This window comes from Periplaneta americana, chromosome 12 (genome assembly GCF_040183065.1).
Source record: "Periplaneta americana isolate PAMFEO1 chromosome 12, P.americana_PAMFEO1_priV1, whole genome shotgun sequence".
In the NCBI taxonomy this organism is placed as follows: Eukaryota; Metazoa; Arthropoda; class Insecta; order Blattodea; family Blattidae; genus Periplaneta; species Periplaneta americana.
In genome coordinates, this window is record NC_091128.1 from 34,877,030 (window position 1) to 34,899,161 (window position 22,132).

The 22,132-nt window shown below is 35.2% G+C and overlaps 1 protein-coding gene and 1 long non-coding RNA gene across 5 annotated transcripts in view; one reads left to right on the forward strand and one right to left on the reverse strand.

Annotated features, from left to right (window-relative positions):
* The first annotated feature begins 32 nt into the window (after positions 1-32).
* Positions 33-1,615, forward strand: LOC138710236 (uncharacterized). Its single transcript, XR_011335188.1, has 2 exons — positions 33-312; positions 406-1,615. It is a non-coding gene; the product is annotated as an uncharacterized lncRNA (long non-coding RNA).
* A 614-nt stretch (positions 1,616-2,229) lies between these two features.
* LOC138710233 (uncharacterized) overlaps positions 2,230-22,132 on the reverse strand; it is a 28,488-nt gene continuing 8,585 nt past the window's right edge. For 2 of the 4 annotated variants that reach the window (XM_069840913.1, XM_069840915.1), the window contains exons 2-8: positions 21,133-21,307; positions 17,046-17,168; positions 12,423-12,548; positions 5,500-5,585; positions 3,979-4,174; positions 3,654-3,887; positions 2,230-3,529 (exon numbers count right to left, since the gene is read on the reverse strand). In XM_069840913.1, coding sequence (XP_069697014.1) covers positions 3,182-3,529; positions 3,654-3,887; positions 3,979-4,174; positions 5,500-5,585; positions 12,423-12,548; positions 17,046-17,168; positions 21,133-21,222 — 1,203 coding nt within the window. In that variant the 5' untranslated portion in view covers positions 21,223-21,307 and the 3' untranslated portion in view covers positions 2,230-3,181. The remainder of the gene's footprint in view (positions 3,530-3,653; positions 3,888-3,978; positions 4,175-5,499; positions 5,586-12,422; positions 12,549-17,045; positions 17,169-21,132; positions 21,308-22,132) is intronic. The other 2 variants (XM_069840916.1, XM_069840914.1) reach the window with 2 other exon arrangements.

A 22,132-nucleotide genomic window follows, 5' to 3' on the forward strand; every position in this document is an offset into this window, starting at 1 on the left:
CAGTGCCAAATCAAAATGATGAGATTATGTGCACAATCAGACACCCACAATGGGGTATAATCAGACAATGTCTGTCATTAATAAATATTGTAAAATATTGTTTAATTATTAAAATACATTGATAATAGTAATAATTGTGACAATAAAACATAGCTTTTATAATTATAGAATGGTCAGAAATACACAAAGGAAGACTGACAAGGGCAGTTTTACATCAGACATGATGAAACATGCAGTAAAATTATGTATGGAGGGCATGAGTATTCGAAAAGCAGCAGCGTCTGCTGAAGTTTCATTTCAAACTTTGCTTGGGTCAGTAGACCTATAAACTATAGGGTTACAACATCCTTTATCAAACTTATTATTTTAAACATTTATAACAATAACTTATTTCTGTTTTCACAGATACGTAAAGATACAGAAGAAACGGAAGAAAGAGAAAAGCTGCACTGCAGCAGACACTGCAACCAAAAATTTTTAGAAGAGTTTCGAACCAAATTAAAAGCAAAATGGTTATAAAAAAGTAACCATTTAGAAGGAAGAAAATAACAAACAGGAAGCCAGAAAGCGACGAGCAAACAATGGACAATGTTTATGATGAAAGTGTTGATATGGATTCGATGACAGTTCCAGGTCCTAGTGGTTTCGAGGAATTAGACAGAGAGCCTCAGGATGGGGATTATGTGTTAGTCCCTTTTCATGACAAGAAAAACATTTTTTTTATGTTATGTTTTATTTAACGACGCTCGCAACTGCAGAGGTTATATCAGCGTCGCCGGATGTGCTGGAATTTTATCCCGCGGGAGTTCTTTTACATGCCAATAAATCTATTGACATGAGCCTGTTGCATTTAAGCACACTTAAATGCCATCGACCTGGCCCGGGATCGAACCCGCAACCTTGGGCATAGAAGACCAGCGCTATACCAACTCGCCAACCAGGTCGACTTTTTTATGTTGGCAGGATTATTGCTCCGAAGGATGAGAATGGTGATTTCGAAGTCACTGCTACAGAAAACTTGAAAATGGAAAATAAATTTGTATAATCAGTTGTAGAGGATACATCGTCTGTAAGCTTACCACCACCACCACCCCCACCGCCACCGCCACCACCACCACCACCACCACCACCACCACCGCCGTATAGCCGTTCTCTAGAAACAAGATTCCCTTCGAGAAACTCCGCTACAATTCGGAGATAGGTGATGTTACATGTTGCTGGACCACATTGCCTGATATCTACAGTTATAATTCAAGTATTCTCCATATTACTGTTATAGCGTAATGGTAGCATTTTGGGCTGGTATTCGTGAGTTCGTGAGTACAAACACATCCTAGTGTTTTTTTTGTTTTTAAGAGAGAGAAAATATAATTGTCCTTGTCTCTTTTATAACTGTTTTAGTAATTAGCATCAGGTTCATGAATGTATTATGCCATGACTTTATCATTATTTATTATGATATTATGCCTGCAAATGGAAAGAAAGAAAAATTATATTCTCAAAAAAATACATATTTCGTGGCATAAACAAAACAAACTTACTGGCGTCTGCCTTAGAAAATTGAAACAACTAAAAGTTCAAAAACAAAACAAAAAGTCACAATTCAATATTTCAATATTCAATATTTAGTTCACCTTCTTCCTATCTCGATCACATCTTGCAGTCGAGTGGGCATGCAATCAACTAGTCTAGTCTTTTCAGTTCTCAGCCTCGGCATCCCATCAGGATCATCAGGACGCCTTGGAAAGGGATTGGGCCAATATTTCGGCATATGCTTCTTTACTTGTGCCCTCGTAGCTCAGTCGGAAGAAATTTAGAATTTAGATGTCAGTGTCTCAGGTTTATGTACTTTCTTCTAATTGTGTAATAGTCAATTAAATCCCACTCGAGTTTTGATTTTCTCTAGATAAATCAAAACCTCTAGTGAGATTACTGTTGATAATATAGGGGTCACATTGTCTCACTATTTCCTGTAAAGGCTTATTCAATGGTTTTTGAGATTCGAGACAAAGTCACTCCAGATCGAGGTGAGATTGTCCCCTCCCCTTTACTTGCGAAAAAAATATGTGGACATACGAAATTTAAAAAACTTTGAAAAATGGCTTTAAATTATTCATTAGACACTGAACAGTTTGAGGATAATAATCTAGAAATTTACAACAATACTTTTCACTCAATAAAAAAGTTTTAAAGGACGAAGGTGCTGAAAATGAGAAAAAGTCACCCCAGTTGAGGGTAATCAATTTTATTATATTTAAATGTATATAATAAAATAACATTTTACAAATGAAGAAGGCAATAAGCACAACAAATATAATAATTTTAATGATTATTAGCTATTTCTTGAAATGACCATGTACTGGAACACTACTTCCCTAAACTTCATAAACAGCTGTCTGTAATATTTTTAAGCTCCCCTTCTATGTATTCAATCGTGGCACATATTTAAAAAAAAAAATAAATTTATATATATATATATTGTAATGTCAAACATTCTTGCCTCTTTTTAAGACTAATGTGAGATTCTATTCTGCAGAAGTCTGAACTGAAAAACTTTCTTAATACATCTCTACCGCTTTAAACGGCTTTGTAACTCTTGCCATGGATATCATTTTCTTTAGTATTAGAAAAAGTTCTTCGTATTGAAGACAGCTCTACTCAATTATATGAAATTTCTGTTCCACCGATTTAAAAATACCTGGAGAGATAACTAAGAAACGAAAAATTATCATTCTAACTTTATTGCATGCAGTATAATAATCACTCCAGATGCGAAGTTTGAACTCTCCAGTAAAGTCTGCATCCACAGGACTTAGTAGGCAAGTTATAATTTCACTATCACCTCTGCCAGCAAGTGCCTCATTTCATAAACACATGTAGGAAATTCCCGTAATACTAACAGGATCTTGACTGGCATCGGAATTCTGACCTGTGCCTAAATGAAAGAGGCTACAATATTAATATTGAAAAAAGCAATAATTGTTGCATATCCATGACAATAGTATAGATATTGCTGTTTGGCCATTGGTAGGATGGTAGTTCCATTTCAGTTCTTACATTCACCTTTTAACTTCTCAAATATGAAAATAAAAAGATGCCTTTGTAGTGTGGCTCCTATGGCTCTGGAATAGCACAGCTGGATGATACGTATCACAGGTCTTGCATATAGTAGTTCTTGGTACTAAGAACGTAGGTTTGGAAATTCCTCCCGAAAAACCCTTCTATAAAACTTGTAACTTACCAGACTGTCTTTAAATTTCTCATTAAATGCCATACAAAGCTGATGCACATTCAGACTTGTGTTTACCAAATTCTTGCTCGCCTTTGTTTTCCTAAAGTGACTTTCATCTCTCAGTATTGAGTTAATATGCTGTCTTACACGTTTTCTATCATCATCTGTAAATTTTGCTTTTTTATGTGACTTTCGTTCATCTTTGAAAGTAATGTGGCCCATTTTCTTCTTTCGTATGATAGTTTCTATTCGTTTCTTAGTTACAGCAAAAATATTCATGAATGTATTCTTACAAACCTGCAAACAATTGATAATCAAGACGTTTTAATGTATCTATATGATTAGTATAATCTTAAAATACATCTCAAACACGGACCCAGTACTCAGGAAATACAACTGATCTAACAAAATAGATAAATACCTGTATCAGTTCACCTTTCTCGTTAGGAACATTATATGAGACAGTACTTTGACGGCGGCTTTCAGAGGGATCATTGTAATTGCCATTCCGACGACGCCGAACTGGACCCAAATGAATGAGTCCCATAAGATAAGTACCCTGATTCTCGCAATTTCCCATGTCAAAATTTTCGAACAGTTCCAGTTTTGAGTTTTCACTAAGTTCACCACAATGGTATCTGCAGTGACAAAATCTCTGAAAAATTTAAACAACATTCTAACTAGAGCTGTAACTGCTACAATAACACCAATATTGTGAAAGTTTAAATAAACTATCTTTAACTTACCTCAGCTGATGCAGGACTCTTTGCAAGAACTATACGTTCTCTTGTACAACAAGATTTCCTGTTAGTCTTTAACCTTTTCCATTCTTGTTGTTCAATGCCTGAACTTTTGCATCTCCTTTTTGTGATTGATTGTTCATTGTTTATTAGTATATATGAACTTGATGAGGTAGTCATTCTTCTATCGCCAGACCTGTATCTAATTGAAAGAGGTATAATGATAAGATGAGTCTATAAAATCTTGTACAACAACTCTATAAGATTAGAAGAGTCTTTTTCAGTAACGTTATAACAAATAGCCAAAACAAACTGTAAATTGCAATTCATCAAAGTTACTGCGAAATATTATACATTTATGTGATACGAAATCTCAATTTATAAAATTGTGGCACTCAGTCACTTTGTAAATTCAATGCAACAATATTATATTTTCGTTCCAACTCGATTACTATTATTTTAAGATTTATACCTAGACATTTTCTTTTCAGAGTGCTATAGAGAATTACCAAATTAAGTTTCTAAAAATAACTGATATTCGAAATGACAGCTAAGATACTGATAAGTTGTTAAATCTGTAATAAAAGTGCTCGACATGTCAGAAATTTCTGCAAGTGAAGCCACGAAACAAGCTGCCAAATACAGTGACAATTAAAGCAGAATATTACAGTTCATTCAAACTGGAAGTGAAAAGCTTGTGCATGCCTGAAAAGTGAAAAGCTTGTGCATGCCTGAAAAGAAACGAAGAAATTCAGAGTCAAATATAAGGACCAGCAATGCTACTATCTCTCGGTACTACAGCCTGGCAAGTGAGCTTTCGGGTAACTAGTGAATTATTTGTTGTTTACGGAAATGAGAAGAATGTTATCTGAATTTTACCATAAAAATGATGCAAGAATTACAATTTTGGATTACGTTTGTTCTTTTCTTATCAAGATCTCATATTCATATCTGAGTAAAAGTTACTATTAACTTTTTTTAAATGCACAAAGTGCCCTAAAGAAATTAATCTTCCACAACTCTTCCACTTTTAAATATGTTTGGTATTTTTTTTTTAACTTGTAGCTAATATACTTAACAAAAGGATGATGTACCAACTTCCATGTAGCCCCATTAGAAAAAGTCATATTTTTTCCCCTAATATGTAACGAAAAATCATTAATTTTTTCTTTCTAACTAATGACGCTATGAGAATGATGATATCCAAAGAAACAAGGATGCAAAATTTGGTGGAGCTATCTTAATAATTGACCAAGTTATTATGGATTGAAGTTAGAAAAATGTAGCTTTGAGTAAACAAGTGACAAACTTAAAAAGGTGGCACTAAAGTCAATACATGGCAGGCCATTTTTATGCGTACCTTGGTCAATTTTATAGACAATTTAAACTTTCTTTCACAGATATAAAGCTAAAAGTTCATATTAAATGAATGTAAGAAAAATGAAAAATTATATTTTCTATCCTTGTAACCTCTTCATCTAACTGAAGGAATAAAAGGACGAAGTGAAACGCGCACAATACACTCACCTCCCAGTCAATACTTCCTCATCCGCTAGGGACATTACTTTCAGCATCAGCTCCTCATTCAATGTGTTCACGACACATGACTCTTCCTGAAAAAATGAGATTAAATAAAAAAGAAATTTCGTACCATTAACTGAACAACAACAAGATCAAGTCTCCATACTGGAGACTAAAATTGAAAATCTACTTACATTAGGTAGAATTTTTAGTAGATATTCATGGTTAACTTCTTTTTAATTATTATTCCATATTATTACTGTAGTTATCACCACTGCCACAAGCATAATCATATTCATCATCATCATAATCACCAGCAACATAATTATAATCATCTTATTGGAACAAAAAGGAAATAGCAAGGAGCTAAAAGGTGCGACTTTCATGGCAATAAGTTATCTATTCAGAAGTACTTCGACCCTTGTCAACTGGCTTCACGTGTCTCCATCTAGGACCACTGTGTCAAAATTTGCAGATCAGCTGCAGCCACAGCTACATGTTTTGTTATAGTAGTCGGCACGTTCATTTAATACCTAGTTGAAAGCTTTTGTTTTCTGATATATCTTTTTTGCATGCATCAAAATGTGCAATGTCAGTGTTATTGTCACGTTTCCGCTGTAAGGTTCGTTCCTAGTTACAATTACATATTTATGGTGGTATATTTATTTCAACTCTCGTCAATAAACTCGAGATACTGCAACAGTGTTTCATACTCCACATGGAGTAAAATTCTGCCACATATTACACTCTGAGGGCAATTTTCAGCATCTATGAATCCCAAGGCTAAGTAACTCTCTTTATATTTACATTTTTTAATTACAGGTTCATGTTGTGATTTGGATGTTGGCTCCTTCACATTTTCAGACGTTGATCAGCTATTTTGTAAACCTGTTGTTTCCATTTCGCCTTCATCAGACCCACATACTTGTTTAGGGATAGTTGAAGTTGTAGTGGCACACCTGGGTGTTGATTGTTTTAATGATCCTGTTTCAGGCCACAGATCCATGATTCCGTGTCACTATGTATATTGAAAAAAAAGTAGAAGGATCGGTATCACTCTGTATTAAAAATAGGATGATGTAGCTCGCAATGATCAGTCTTGCTATCTATTTTCACAATTTTGAAAGAGGAATGACAAAACTCGCACAATTTTTCTTTAAAACATTCGACCTTTTTTTCTGATATCTAATATATAAAAGTGAATGTGTATGTATGTATGTTCTCTATACAAATCTACATGCTTTGACTGATTTGTGTCAAAGTTTGCACATTTAACCTTCATAGCCAGGAGAAGAACAATCCTTCCCATTGAAGGCTTTAAGGAACCAACCTGGACAAATACCCAATGTCCCATCCCTACCTTCCCGTGGTGCAGCTGTTAGTAAGCTTAATTTTACGAGCTGAACTAAAGGGAGGGGCTACTCATCAATTAGCACTGGTCAGCTTGATGAGTTAATGACTGAATTTGGTATAATTTTCCTCTATCTAATACCTAATTCCTCTTTACCCTTTCCTATCCAGTCCTCTGACTGAACTCTTACTTCCTTCGACCCCGACGGCATTAGAGCATTCGAGGCCTAGGGATTCATTTCACTTTCCTTCCTCCGCTTTCTACTTTTCTGTTCCTAGTGCTGACCTGCTATGGCACTAAAATCGTCCTCCAGTGGCTTAAGGAGGGAAAGCTGGTGATCAACAAGATCTCCCAGCTAGGTCCAATGGACCCGTCGACCAACAGCAGGTGTGGTCCTCCAGACATTCTGGGGGTTGTGTGTGAATGAAGTAGCCACCAAAACGTTGAAATATGGTGTTCACTTAAATCGGCTACAACTTGCCATTTTCACTCCAATATGAAATGAGTACCATTAAGGTAAAATTATCCGGAGGTAAAATAGTCCCCCAATAGAAATGGATTCGGAACACCTCAAAATCTTTGTTTCAGTGGCTGACCATGATAATATCTCTGAAAAATATTAGAGTGCAAGAGGTCAAATGACTTTATTGTCAAACACCTGGCATTAGAAAACAACAACAACAACAACTCCACATGGAGTTGATATAGGCACGTCAATTTAAAATGTTAATGCATCATTGGTAGTCTTATGTTACTACTGTACTTCTTGTGACTGGAGCAGCATCTGAGAAGGTCTAATCAATCAACAAACTCTTATCTCATCTCGTCAAAGGAAAGTATCATCTTCGATGCCAGCTGGGTATTAATAAAACGTGGAGACCATACATAGGAATGTATCTCTAATACATCAAGTCAATAATGATGACTGCTAAACACAACACCAACTTTGTGTACCAAAAATTGCATAGGCCTAGACAAGATTTAACTACACTACGAACATCTGATGCTGAAGTCCACTGGCTAATGGTAAAGTAGAATAAAGTTGGAAAAATGTTGTGTTAACCACAAAGGTTAAACTATATACTAATGCAAAAGATGAAAATACTTCTGAACACACAACAGAGATTTATTTTAAAAAATTATTAGAAATCAGAAAGAAATAGGATATACCAAACAAGCCAGAAAAACTGCTTATACAAGGAAACCCATTAGACCTCTACATTCTTAAATAGTATCTAGATCTGACAGACCTACATGGTGAATTAATGAAAGCAAACACAAACCCTGAATACTTAGATGAAGAACTAAAATTCCCTTGCACTTAATGGCTTCATACATATATACAGGGTGGAAAGTAATTAAACCGACAAATTCTGAGAGGTTGTATGACACACCAATACAAACACTTTTATTTAATGTCATATTGTGCTGTGAGGCACTATTTCGTGAGGACACCAGATCTTAATGTCAGTGGCGACTCGTGATATTTTTTGTATGTAGGATATGAATTGACGACTGATGATCAAGACAGAAACTAATATTAATAATAATATAATATTAATAATAATAATAATAATAATAACAGAGCATGCAAAATCAATATAAGTAGGCATATGTTAGTCTTTGACTCACCATTCTGGAACTGGCAATTTATTTGTAGTGAAGTTCGATTCTCCTCCCCTTTTTAGTTACGAAGATGGCTCCTAAGCCATTGTACTGCTCGATTTTTACCGATGCTCCATCGTACGTTTGTGCAATTAATTTCTTGCTACAGTTAAAAGATCAAGTACAACTTCAGATATTCTTTCGGCTATCCTGTCATCTGAAAGTCCTGTTAATTCTTGTATTTATTATAGCTTATTTTATTTATTTTTATGTAATTTTGTTTTTTATTCATTTTATTTTTTTATATTAAATTATTTCATTTTAAATTATTTATTATTTCGTTTATTCTAGTCTTTTAAAATGACCAATGAACTGCATTTAAGAAGGCTACAAGGGTACTTGAAAATTCTTATTGTAGTCTCTGAGAGTTTCCATCACCCAAAAAGAAGGGTCGTAGTATTATGATATGCGGTCATATCCTCAAACACGGTTAAACTCAAGCCATACCCCTCCCTGCGCACTCTCCCCTGTCCACTAACTTCACTGCTATAAAAACCGCTTGCTGTAAGATATTTGGACGGTTCCTCGGAAATTATTTCTGAGCTGTGCAGTGGCGACAACTCACGACAGAAAGTGGAAGCTTACAGGAAATTATTACGTCGGGACGAATTGAAAATCAAAATCTGTAATTAAAATGTTTTCTATCCTCAGAGGCACGAAATTAAACTGTAGGATCATCCTCATATCCTTCATAGAGGAATCGCCACTGCTTAATGTAACACAAACCATTGCCATGCTTTATTGCTTAAGTCTCTTATAAAACATTTACACATCAAAATCACAGCAAAAGATGTTCGAAAACATTTACATACCAAATTACTGCAAAAGATGTTCAAAAATACTTCCACTGACCTGTACACAAAGGCTACATAGGAGGGACATGGATTGTCTAATGCAGTGAAAGACTTCAGGATGATCGTTTATTTCCCCTTCTGCAGCAAATATCCGCACCACCAGACTGGTTTAATAAAGCACTGCACTGGGTCAAGACGTACAACAAAATGTGAATTTGTAGAGTTGTTATGAACTGAAGAAAGCGTAAGTCTTCTGCCAGTTTAATAAAGCCTCAGAGGAAAATATGACATTAGAGAAAACCGTTTGTTTTGGTGTACCATACAACCTCCCGGAGTTTGTCAGTTTAATTACTTCTCACTCTCTATATTGATGGGTCTAAGCTCAGCTCCAATGGCCCAGCAGGTGCTGGAATTCCTTGTACACTCTTCTCTCATTATACCCCACATTGTCAAAACAAAACTGCTTTCGATGGTGAAATTAAAGCAATGCATACTGCACTCTCGCAAATAAAAATCAATAATCACATAGTAATTCTAATTCCAAAGCCAGCTATAACATCCTGTCAAACTATTCAAAACAGGGAAGTACTGGAATGCAAAAAACTAATCAAAGCTATTCACCAACATAGAACAATAATACTGCAATGGATACTGTCACACTGTGAGACCAGTGGGAATGAAATTACTGATCTACTGGAAAAACGAGGAGCAATGAGTCTACGGCAACCAAAAACAATTCTACCAGCTCTCTATATCAAAGAACCAGTAAAGGATGATTTCAAGTATAAACTAGAAACCCGAATACAGTGAATAAACATAGTTCATACCACACCAGATGATCCCAGGAAATAGCTGTTGCATACTTTCGCTTGAATACCGGTACAGGACATTACTGCCTTGCAGCTCATCTCTTCCGATTTGGAATTTATCGGAGGCCCCACTGCCCACTTTGCAATACAAACATCAACATGGACAAACACCACATCACAGTACCAGGTGCTTCACTTTACTATGCAAGGGCAAAACTCTATTAACTGATTTTTGTTGTATTTCTGATGATTTATCTGTGTTTATAAGGTAAAGGTAGCCCCTTCACATGCCACGAAGACATTTGAGGGCATGGATGTAGACTCCCATGCTTTCTTGACCTCGGTAATCTGTATTCATAGGCAATGACAAACTGTCAAGTCCCACTGCATTATAAGTAAATATTATTAAATGCCATTTGACATACCGTTTTTTTTCTTCAAATCCCATAAAGCATATAAATGAAGTTTCACTCTACATACTGAGAAGAAAGAATAACAAATATAAATGGAGAAAACGCAGAAGTTGCAAGAAGGACACCACTTGTGGTATATAAACTCAAGGTGAGAAGAGAAATGTACCACAAAAAGACAAAATCTTGCTTAAACTGATGTTATATTTCCAAATGTCAGAAGAACGTCAAGTAATACCATGGCGAATCATTTGCCTCATCATGTCAAATATCATCTCACTATCACCAATTCCATCGATGCTAATTAACCATGATGTGACAACTTTCAATAAATCTAATATCACAAATACTTAATTACACATCGAAACATAATGACAATAAAAATGTTCCCATAAAGGTAGTAAACTTGATTTGAAATAATGTGATGTTACATGGCTGGAAGTGTTAATATGATGATTTTCTCCGAAACCAAATATAAAAAATTGTTGGATTAACTTCAGCGATTTTAACCTTAAAATAACTACACCTAATATTACTGAAAGCTCTAAATTTATAGAAAATAAACACAAGAGCTCCCCCATGTCTTACTAGTAGATTTATATCACTTCCTAGATATATCCCCAATTACTCACACCAGATTATGACTACACATATAATGTTTGGTTTTCCATTCCAAAATTTAATTTGATAACTACATACTCTAAAATGTTCTAAGCTACAACATAACTTATCTCTAACTAATAAAAATGATAATCCTATAAAAGAACTAGACCAAAGGAGAGGTCATTTCGTTTTAATAATTGCATACCAGTATGCAGGTGGTTTTATTTTCCAGCACCCAATACTTTCCATTGAATAACCTAGAATTATTCACTATTCTACATGATAATGAATAGATATACTGCCGCCATACTGTCAACAACAGACATCATCTGTCGCTGGGCAGTAACCTGAACACACGTTTCAGCGTCACATTGTTGACAAGTAACTCCATCTGTTAGCACAACCATAAAGCATCTAATAGATGCTATAGAGTTACCAACAACGAAAAAAAAAACAGACCACGAGCAAACAGATTCACCAACGAATTATAAAACACTATTGCCAATTATATCGAAATCCGATCTCCTTCGACAATACTCTCTATCTCCACTGGCACTAAAAATGCTTTTTTGCTAGTGTGGTCCAGGCCCCAAAACAGCCACTGTCCACAAATTTGCACTTTCACACCTCAAACAAACTTAAGTACCAGTACCTAAATTACATATTATCTCATCAGCATGCGTCAATATGGTGGTGATACATTCATTCATTATTGCACAAAACAGGTGACTAATGTTAAGTTATTGTGTAGAAAGTAGCTATTGGGTGTTGGAAAGTAAAACCACGTGCTTACTATTTCTAATACGCAATTGTTAAAGGAAAAATGATGCCTCCTTTGGTCTAGTTCTTCTGTAGAATTACCAGCAAGGTAATTTTCTTTATACGTCACTTTAGTAACATGTCAATAGTTAAATAATAGAGAGAAAAAAAGTGATACAGTATAGGCAAGACTTTCTTGCATTAATAAGAAATCATACATTGTTTTGGATCCAGAGACAAAAAATTGTTAAATTAAAAGTGACCAGATACAACACATACACCCATTATATCAAAGGAGCTTGTCCCTTGCCTGTTGTAATAGTAGGAAATCAAACTGAATTCTTTCATATTAAAAATAAAAATGTTGTCCAAATGTAGCTATTTAGGAACAATGACATAATTAACTGATAATGGCTCTATCATATCATATGAGATGATACAAATGAGTACAGCTGTACACAGAAGGCTTCTATGATGAATGGTTTACAAGATAGATATCAGTGGAAGAAGAACAGCAGAGCCAGTTAACTCCACTCACCTGAACTTCGTACTTCATAACAGGAAAACTGGTTGACACTGAAGTTTCTTCAACTTTTATCTCTGAGGTAAGATCACAGCATTCAGCATTTATCCCACTCTCATACAGATGTATTAAATTCCCTTCCTGCAGAATATAAATACATCATGAAGATGTAGCGTTATTATATCCTATATTTATGTAAGTATTACTGTTATTAAAATGCAGTCACCCTGGTTGGCTTGGTTAGTATAGCGCTGGCCTTCTATGCCCGAGATTGGGGTTCAATCCCGGGCCAGGTCGATGATATTTAAGTATGCTTAAATACGACAGGCTCATGTCTGTAGATTTACTGCAATATAAAAGAACTCCTGCGGGACAAAAATTCCGGCATACCGGCGATGCTGATATAACCTTGGCAGTTACGAGCATTGTTAAATAAAACATAACATTTTTAACATATTAAAATGCATGTGAAACAGAATAAACACTTTAATTATTACAGTATACATTTACAGCTCAGGTGAACTCACACCATGGCCTCCAAAGTGCAGCTACTTCACCGGCAATTTAACAACTATTATTACATCACCCTTCTTACAAAAGAGAACCAACATTATAATTTAATACACAACTTCCTTGTTCTTATAATTTTACAATGTGGCCCGATCTAGTAATTATTTTTGGACTAGTATTATTGTTATTCTTCCAGTTTACATATTCATCTCGAGTTGGATTAACACATTCAGTCTTTCCGCCTTGTTCACTATCATTGTTTATGATGTTATCATCACCAATCCTGTCACTGAATTATGGACTTTTTAAAGATTGTTTCATATGTACAGAGTTCCTTAACTTTCTGTTATTTTGATCTCTTACTACATAAGATCTTGGAGCACTAAATTTATTTATAATTACTAGGGACCGGATTTTTATGTAATATCAAGGTGTCAAATATGTACATATTTATGTAAGAAAAATGAACTGAATATGTACCAAAATATGTAAAATCATGAAAATATTTAATATTATCAATATCTGGCAGATATAGGATAGGTAAGATTCTCCAGTTGTGATTTTATAGATCACCCTACTATTTTTACAGCACACTTGACACATTACTATTTCTCTCTCTGTAGTGAAAGCTTCGTCCATCGCAATCCATGATTTTATTTTTGTCGTTAGGGTTGAAGATACAGGGGCCATTTTAGTTAGTTAAAAGCAGTAGATAAACTCCCTTGCACTTTATACTGTAAGTACTAAAATTAGAGAACTGAGTGAAATGAATGACAACAGTACTGCAAGCACTGTTTCGCTTTACTGGATTAGGAGAAAATAAAAGGAGATGTGGGACACATATATTTTAGCTGCTCCCTGTAAGAAACAAAGTACCTATTAAAACTTCAAGCTATAGGCATTTACAAACTGTTGTTTGAAAAGTGACATTCCTGTCTCATTCAGAAGGGTAGGATTATTCCAGCCAAGAACCATACTTTCTAATTGCTCGAAAAATCCCATTTCCGTATAGGTCTACTAAATTCAAAGTAAAGAGGTCAAGCTATTTATTTTAATCTTTCAACATCTTTCCAGTTTGTTTCTTCACTTCAGCTTCTTTTCAAAAGTCTGCTACTTTATTGCGGCTCATACCAGACTTGAGACGGGTTTTCCCTGAAAGGATTAGGAAGAGGGTGGGTAAGGTTGCAAATTGCATGGGAACGGCTTGTTAAGACGTGTGCAGAACAATTATAGTTCGAGACAAATCATGTCATCCTCGTCCCACTCCACCACATGAAGGCAATGCTACTTTCTGAATGATTTTTACAATGCAAGGTAGTTGTATGAGAAAGGTTGCCTTTTGTTCATTCATATTTACAGTGGGTGGTACGGGGTGAGTGTCTGTATTACTTCCTGGAACTAAGAATGTTATGTTTCGTCCCGAAATATATCCTTTCTTGGGTAGGTAAAAAGGCTTTTTAAATCTGTATATTTCAAATTGTAAACTTCCCCAGCAGAGGTTTTTTTTTCCTTATAGAGAAGTAAAAATGAATAAAACCCCTAAATATGTAGATTTATGTAATAATCCATAATATGTAATATGGGGTAAATATGTAAAAATATGTAGTATCAAATTTTAATACATTAATGGTAATAAATTACAATATTCGCAAAGATTTGTTATTTATATACAGTTAGGTTAAAAGGAATATAATATGTAATTACATAAAAATCCGGTCCCTAATAATTACTGCTGGTTCCCATGTATTAACCCTCAGTATTACAGCATTACGAAGTATCTTCAGGTTTATCTCTTGTAGACTTATTATGGTGACACTTTTCTTTTGGAGTTCTACTAGCATAGGCTACTGTTTACATCTAAGTTAAGGTTTCAATAATTCAGTGCTTTTTGAAATATTAGTTCTAACATGTCATGTCTAATCATGAACATTTCTGCTGGTAACTCTTAAGCCAGTTTTGGGATGTTTCTGTAAGAATACGAGTATCTTTACTTTCATCCTTACTTGCCTTCAGTAATCCTTTATCTACAGTCTACCCGCTGCCTTTTCACCAAGACCGTTGCATTTAGGATATCCTGGACTGCTACTTATAAACTCAAAATCATATTCCTGAGAAAACTGTTCAACATTTTAACCAATTATACGGCATAATTATCTGAAACTGCAATTTTTTATAGGCTTATATCATGAGTGGAAAATATTAGTTTAAGCTTGTGTATTGTATCATCAGAAGTTTTATTGTTCAATGATAGTACCTTAATCTATTTAAATAAATAATCCATTAAAATCAAATAACTTCTACCTCTAGATTTAAAAATAACTGTTGCCAATTTTTCGAATGGTAATTTGGGTACTTTGTGTGGTGTTAAAGGTTCTTTTCACAAATACTATGCTTAGCAATTACATGTTCAACATAATTATAACTGGCCAATATAGTACTTGTTTAGCTCTAGCCTTGGTTTTACTAATTCCTTCAATTGATTCATATAGCAATTTCCTGTGGTACTAGTATTTTATGAGTAACAAATATAAGACCATCTTTAGCACTCAAACAATCCTGTAAAATATGTTATAGAATTTAAGATTATCAGGGATGTTTTCTTAGTTAAACCATCCATAAATTTCACAATCTAATAGTTTTTTTTACAAAATCTTATCATTTTTGTTATTCTTTTGAACTCTGTCATTCTACTGAAAGTAGTCATTTGAACACGTTTTGATCATTCTATTAAACTAGTATCAACATTTATATCATCTTTAATGTATGACCTTGACAACAGCTACCGTAAAGTGGGGTGACTTTGAACGCTGAGGTAACTTTGAACAGTAATTTAGCTCCTTTCTAAATTAAATGCTGTAGCCAATTGCGAAAAAACTGTTTAAGTTGTCAATAAATTAGTTCAGTTTTTTCGCAATAAGGTGCAGCATTTAATTTAGAAGGGCGCTAAATTACTGTTCAAAGTCACCTCGGCGTTCAAAGTCACCCCGCTTTACGGTACCAAATTTACTAGTGGAATTTCCCCCCCCCCCTCGAGTAATTCCTCTCTCCCCAAGATTTTTAAGACGTGTTATTCAGAATTTTATTTTACTCGCGTAATTTCTCTCTCTTACTTTGAACAAAATTGGACACTCCATTTCTCTTCAAGAGCGTCTTTTGTGATGACTCCAAGTATCGGAATATAAGCATGGAAAACCCAAGGTCTTACTCATTCCTTCTATAAAACGTCTATCCTCTGACAAGGATGATGATTTGGATTTGGTTTCTGTTGACAGCAGTGCAGTGTAAACTACATCTATGTTTATTTTCTTTATGCAATCAACAAATTAATTCTCAATATTTTACGTTCAAAGTTATGATGTGAGATTAGTTAAGGTCAGGCTAAAGGAATTGGAACTGACATACAAAGAAAAGCCAAAAAATTGTCCATAATTACTGAAATTGTAGCCTATTCATATTTGTAGCTATTTAAATTAAACATTGATCTGACTAGTACGTAAATTGTTTGATGTTATTTATGACCAGATTATTGTCGATATTTTGTAGCTCTCGCGTAATTCTCCCATCCTGGATTTTTCGCGTCTAAATTTGTACAAAAAAGGGGTGGGGAATTATGCGACTAAATACTGTATAATAACTTTCCTGTCAAGTAAATAATTTGAAGTTCATACTTTAGCAGCTTTACTTTCTTTAAAACCTAGCATAAAATATATCAGCAACATTTTTATTCATTAGGGACACTAACGGTTCATGATCTGTATGCACTTGAACTTTCTTTCCTTGTGCATAGTGGTTACTCAAAATACAATAAGCTAACATTTCTTTATCAATTTGACTGTATCCTTTTTACCAGGATTTTGTATCAAGCCAACCATAATAAGTGTGTTGAAACATCTTTTCTTTTAATTTAAACATTGAAAGCATACAGTACGGTAATTCAACTTTTCCGTTTCTCTGCAAAAAAAGAAATTAATGGTTAATAGTGTAATTAAAATTTTAATCTTCATCATACACCGTACTAAAATGCACTGACAATACAGTTGTACAGACATGATGTCTGTGATAACAAAATAATGTACAACCTAATCATTGGAAGATGAACAGCTAACGCAATCTACGAGCTCCACTCACCTCATTTTCACACTTGATCACAGGAAAATTGCCTAGTACTGAAGTTCCTGATTCGATATCATAGCTGAGGTCCAAGCATTCCTCTTTTATCCCATTCAATTGCAGATCCAGCAAATTATCTTTCTACAGAAAGAGAGAAATAAATTTATGCTATATTATACAGTGTGTTAAAAGATGATTTCAAGCATTACAAGCTGCTTTCTGGATTCACAAGCCAGATATTTTTTTTTATTTTACGACGCTGTATCAACATCTAGGTTATTTAGCGTCTGAATGATATGGTGATAATGCCGGTGAAATGAGTCCAGGGTCCAGTACCGAAAGTTACCCAGCATTTGCTCATATTGGGTTGAGGGAAAACCCCGGAAAAAACCTCAACCAGGTAACTTGCCCCGACTGGGATTCGAACCCGGGCCACCTGGTTTCGCAGCCAGATGCGCTGACCATTACTCCACAGGTGTGGACACAACAAGCCAGATATTGATTACTACTTGCTGACATGTGATATTAAAAATGCATTCTAGAACAGGACTAGATATTAACGCCAAATGCATAATAGAGGTAAGAAGGGATTCATTTCTAAAGTAAATAACGTAGCAATTACGAATATTGCGGCATAACTCATGGGATAGATGGCAAAAAATTATCCACATACTATGCCTGCACATGCCTTTCACAATATGAACATTCTATAGTAATAATCACCATTATCCCCATATACACGTACGAAATGCACACTAATTAAAATTAAAAGGATGATTAAAAATGTTACTAACTTTCATAAATTTATTGCTCAAATATAGTTACAGAGTATGGAAAAAAAAGTACATGAAATTTCAGAGATGGAAGTGGGCATAAAATTAAACATTTAAAAATAGGAACAAGTGGTCTGAGATGCTTTGCTGTGGGTGTCAGGTACAAAGCCGCCATTTTGTAATGTGTTGTGAATGGTCAAATGGAATGATAACCTGCTCACATTAGCAAGTAATAAGGCGTTGGTTGTTAGTCATGAAATAGACTTTCCTACTGCATTGAACAAAAATATATTTAATATAGAAACATAACAATATTCGAACAAAAATGTTAAGCAACAGCAGTGAAACAAAGATTGATGCACTCCTTGAAAGATTTCAGGATGACCTGCTGCAGCCATAACGTGCTGTATTAAGGTTTGCTTATCTTCGATCGGTGTGTCTGAAAAGTCCCTCCAGCAGTCCTATGTTTCATATCGGTGATAATGAAACATGGCTACTTTGTTACCGTGTTAAAGGTGCTTGGGAAAATCAAATATTGCGCAGTGGAAATAAAAACATAAACCAAGCTGGATTTAAGTAAGTGATGAATATTTTATTTTATTGGGTTATTTTACGACGCTGTATCAACATCTAGGTTATTTAGCGTCTGAATGAAATGAAGGTGATAATGCCAGTGAAATGAGTCTGGGGTCCAGCACCGAAAGTTACCCAGCATTTGCTCGTTGGGATGAATATCTACAGTATATTAATATAAAGAAATATAAATAGATATGAAAGTTTACATTATTTTCAGTAGGTTATTTTACGACGCTGTATCAACATCTCAGGTTATTTAGTGTCTGAATGAGATGAAGATGATAATGCTGGTGAAATGAATCTGGAGTCCAGCACCGATAGTTACCCAACATTTGCTCATATTGGGTTGAGGTCCCAGGAAAAAACCTCAACCAGGTAACTTGCCATGCATGCATGCATGCATGTATGTATGTATTCACACTGTAATGGGTATATACCCATGACCAGATTCGAACCCAGGCCACCTGGTTTTGCGGCCAGACAGGCTAACCATTAGGCCTACTCCACAGGTGTAGACTTTACATTATTAATAAAGTAAATAAATAATAATAAATCAGAACAATGAACAGAAATGAACTTACACATGATATGAAATAAATCAATCTAATATGGAACCTTCCAGAACAATAAACTAATCACTGACAGGATTCTGTAACTATTCACAAACTAAATACGACAAATATGAAACAGTTCTGTACATAACATTACTCTATTAACTGACAGCTAAGCAAGAGTGAGGAAGTACAAATCATTAATTTCGGGATCTTATAGTGAATATTCTTGTAATAGCCTACTGTATGCGATTTCTATTTATGGGGAACTTAAATAAAATGTATCAGAATAACCCTTATATGGAGGGTGCAAATTAAGATTTCTAATGAGGAGGGGATAGAATCCTAGATAGAGAATACCATACATAAAATAGTTATTATCCTCATTCGATACGGCTCTGGGAGCAACAGTAACAAATATAAATGATACTCGAGAGGAAATTAAACACAGAATGAATATGGGAAATGCCTATTATTCGGTTGAGAAGAATTTATCATCCAGTCTGCTGTCCAAAAATCTGAAAGTTAGAATTTATAAAAGTTATATTACCAGTTGTTCTTTATGGTTGTGAAACTTGGACTCTCACTTTGAGAGAGGAACATAGATTAAGGGTGTTTGAGAATAAGGTGCTTAGAAAAATATTTGGGGCTAAGAGGGATGAAGTTACAGGAGAATGGAGAAAGTTACAGAACACAGAACTGCACGCATTGTATTCTTCACCTGACATAATTAGGAACATTTAATCCAGACGTTTGAGAGGGGCAAGGCATGTAGCACGTATGGGCGAATCCAGAAATGCGTATAGTGTGTTAGTTGGGAGGCTGGAGGGAAAAAGACCTTTGGGGATAACGAGACGTAGATTGGAAGATAAAATTAAAATGAATTTGAGGGAGGTGGGATATGAGAGAGACTGGATTAATCTTGCTCAGGATAGGGACCAATGGTGGGCTTATGTGAGGGTGGCAATGAACCTCCGGGTTCCTTAAAAGTCAGTAAGTAAGTATTCAATATGGCTCAACGCTTGGTAGCACTGAGTTGCTTGTCTTGATCATAATAATAATTGTATCCAAGAGCAGACTTAAGATAAGATGTGTAATTCTTAAGTTATTGATTGTTGTCAGCTTGTCGGTGATGATAATACATCAATATTATTATTTCCTTTGCTTACTTTATAAAGTACATATACTCGTATTAAAACAATTATTTTTGTGAGGGGGGATAGAAGTTATCCTTGGTAGCGATGTTAATATGAGTTTATGAGAGGGGGATAACTTTCCAATGGGGGGGGAGAATCCCCCCCATCCTCCCCGTTAATTCGTGCACTGCTTATTATACGAACTGAAAGATAACATTGGAAGGAAAACTGCAGCAATTTCAGAACGAATGAGTGTTCATGCAAATTTTCATAAAAGGTTTGAGAGATGTGTAGTGGCACAAGGACATAATTTCCAATTTTTTATAAGACAAAGGTAGGTATTGTAGTTGTAATTTGCATGAGCAATCTACGTGGGTGACTTAAGGGGCTATGAACATCAGATTCTGTCGGCAAACAGCGTGCTTCCAGCTTCCATGCACTGCCGTACATTTACGGATAAACGTCTAGATATTTGAAGGCTCTGTACTTCAATGACAGCCATCAGCATAGCTCAGGTGGTAGCTCGGGCATGGATTCGATTCCCACTTGGGCTGATTATCTGGTTGCATTTTTTCCGAGGTTTCCCCCAACCATAAGGCAAATGTCAGGTAATCTATGGCGAATCCTCGGCCTCAGCTAGGCAAATACCATGTGCTAACACCAATTCCATCAACACTATGTAGATAACTCAGTAGCTGATACAGCGTCGTTAAATAACCAAGTAAAAAACCGCACACACTCAAAAAAAACTTCACCGATACATGCAAACAAAGTGAAATAATGCAACTGAGCCGATCACATTAAACTTATTCCTAGAAACTTTAATTTTAGGTAACATGATAGGCATAACTCGTTTAAGAAGTTTTATGAAAATATTTTCTCATTTAGTAACATTGAGATTGATTTTAGTTCACCATGAATTTGCCAAACTGCAGTTACACTTTCTGCTATGCTGTGTGTACAACAGTTGAGCATTTAGCTTTTAGTAATATTTGTCACCTGGTAGGCCTACTTATAACTTATACATATCACGCACAAAAATAAGACGTAGTAATAAGTTTTACCTTACCTCTGATATAGACCTCTCTACTATATTGGCATTATGATTTGTCTGTGTAGCCAATTGGTCGACCTCAGCTTCCATCTTGATCGCATCCATCACAACTGATAGGGATGATTAAGAAACTGACATTCATTTGCAGACTATGAGATGTTAAGAGTGGGTAGAATACATTTTTCTGAAACTTTGAGACATGACCTAAACTAATGCTATACATAAACATTATCTGCCCCATTATCTCCTGGCCTAGTCGCCTTATTGGTGTCACAAACTTTCCAGTGTAATAGCTTCAAACCGACTTCACTGATACTTAGAATCCCAGAATCCTCTCTCCCCATGCCAAGCTGGATTTAGGGAGTTTCCTTCCACAAATGAACAAATCATTCGTTTCTGTCACAAAATTACAAATTTTTTCAACATAGTAGAGGATGTTTTGTTTATCTTTACAGACTTCCAGGTGGCTTATGACTTCATATGGATATGTAACTTGTTACATAAATTACATAAAATGGGCATAAAGGATAACACTCGTATGTTTTGTTGGTTTTCAGAATTCATAACACAAATATTTTGCGCCACAAAAGTTAATAATTTTACTTTCCAATACAGACAATAATACAGAGGTTTAACACACGAATCAGTTCTTAGTAACCTACAACTTTAATCAAGTTTACATCAATGGCCTCCCTAAAATCCTGAAAAAGGGTTTGCTGATGATCATAGGTGGAGAAAGAACTGTTTCCTTGGGGGGGGGGGGGGGAAGCAAAACCCTAGGGGGACATAATTTACCTCCTCCCTCCATTATAGCTTGACCGTGGTACAGTTACAGAATATACCGTGGTATATCGGAATATGATAAATGATCATTTAATAAGGTATTTTCGAGGGGGCGCGTTTCTTACAGTGTTACATCCATATCTGCGATATTTTGGACCGAGTTGTATAGGGCTTGAACTGTAGATCTGCTACAAATTATAATAGGGCATAACTTAAAACAATCTCCTTTTTT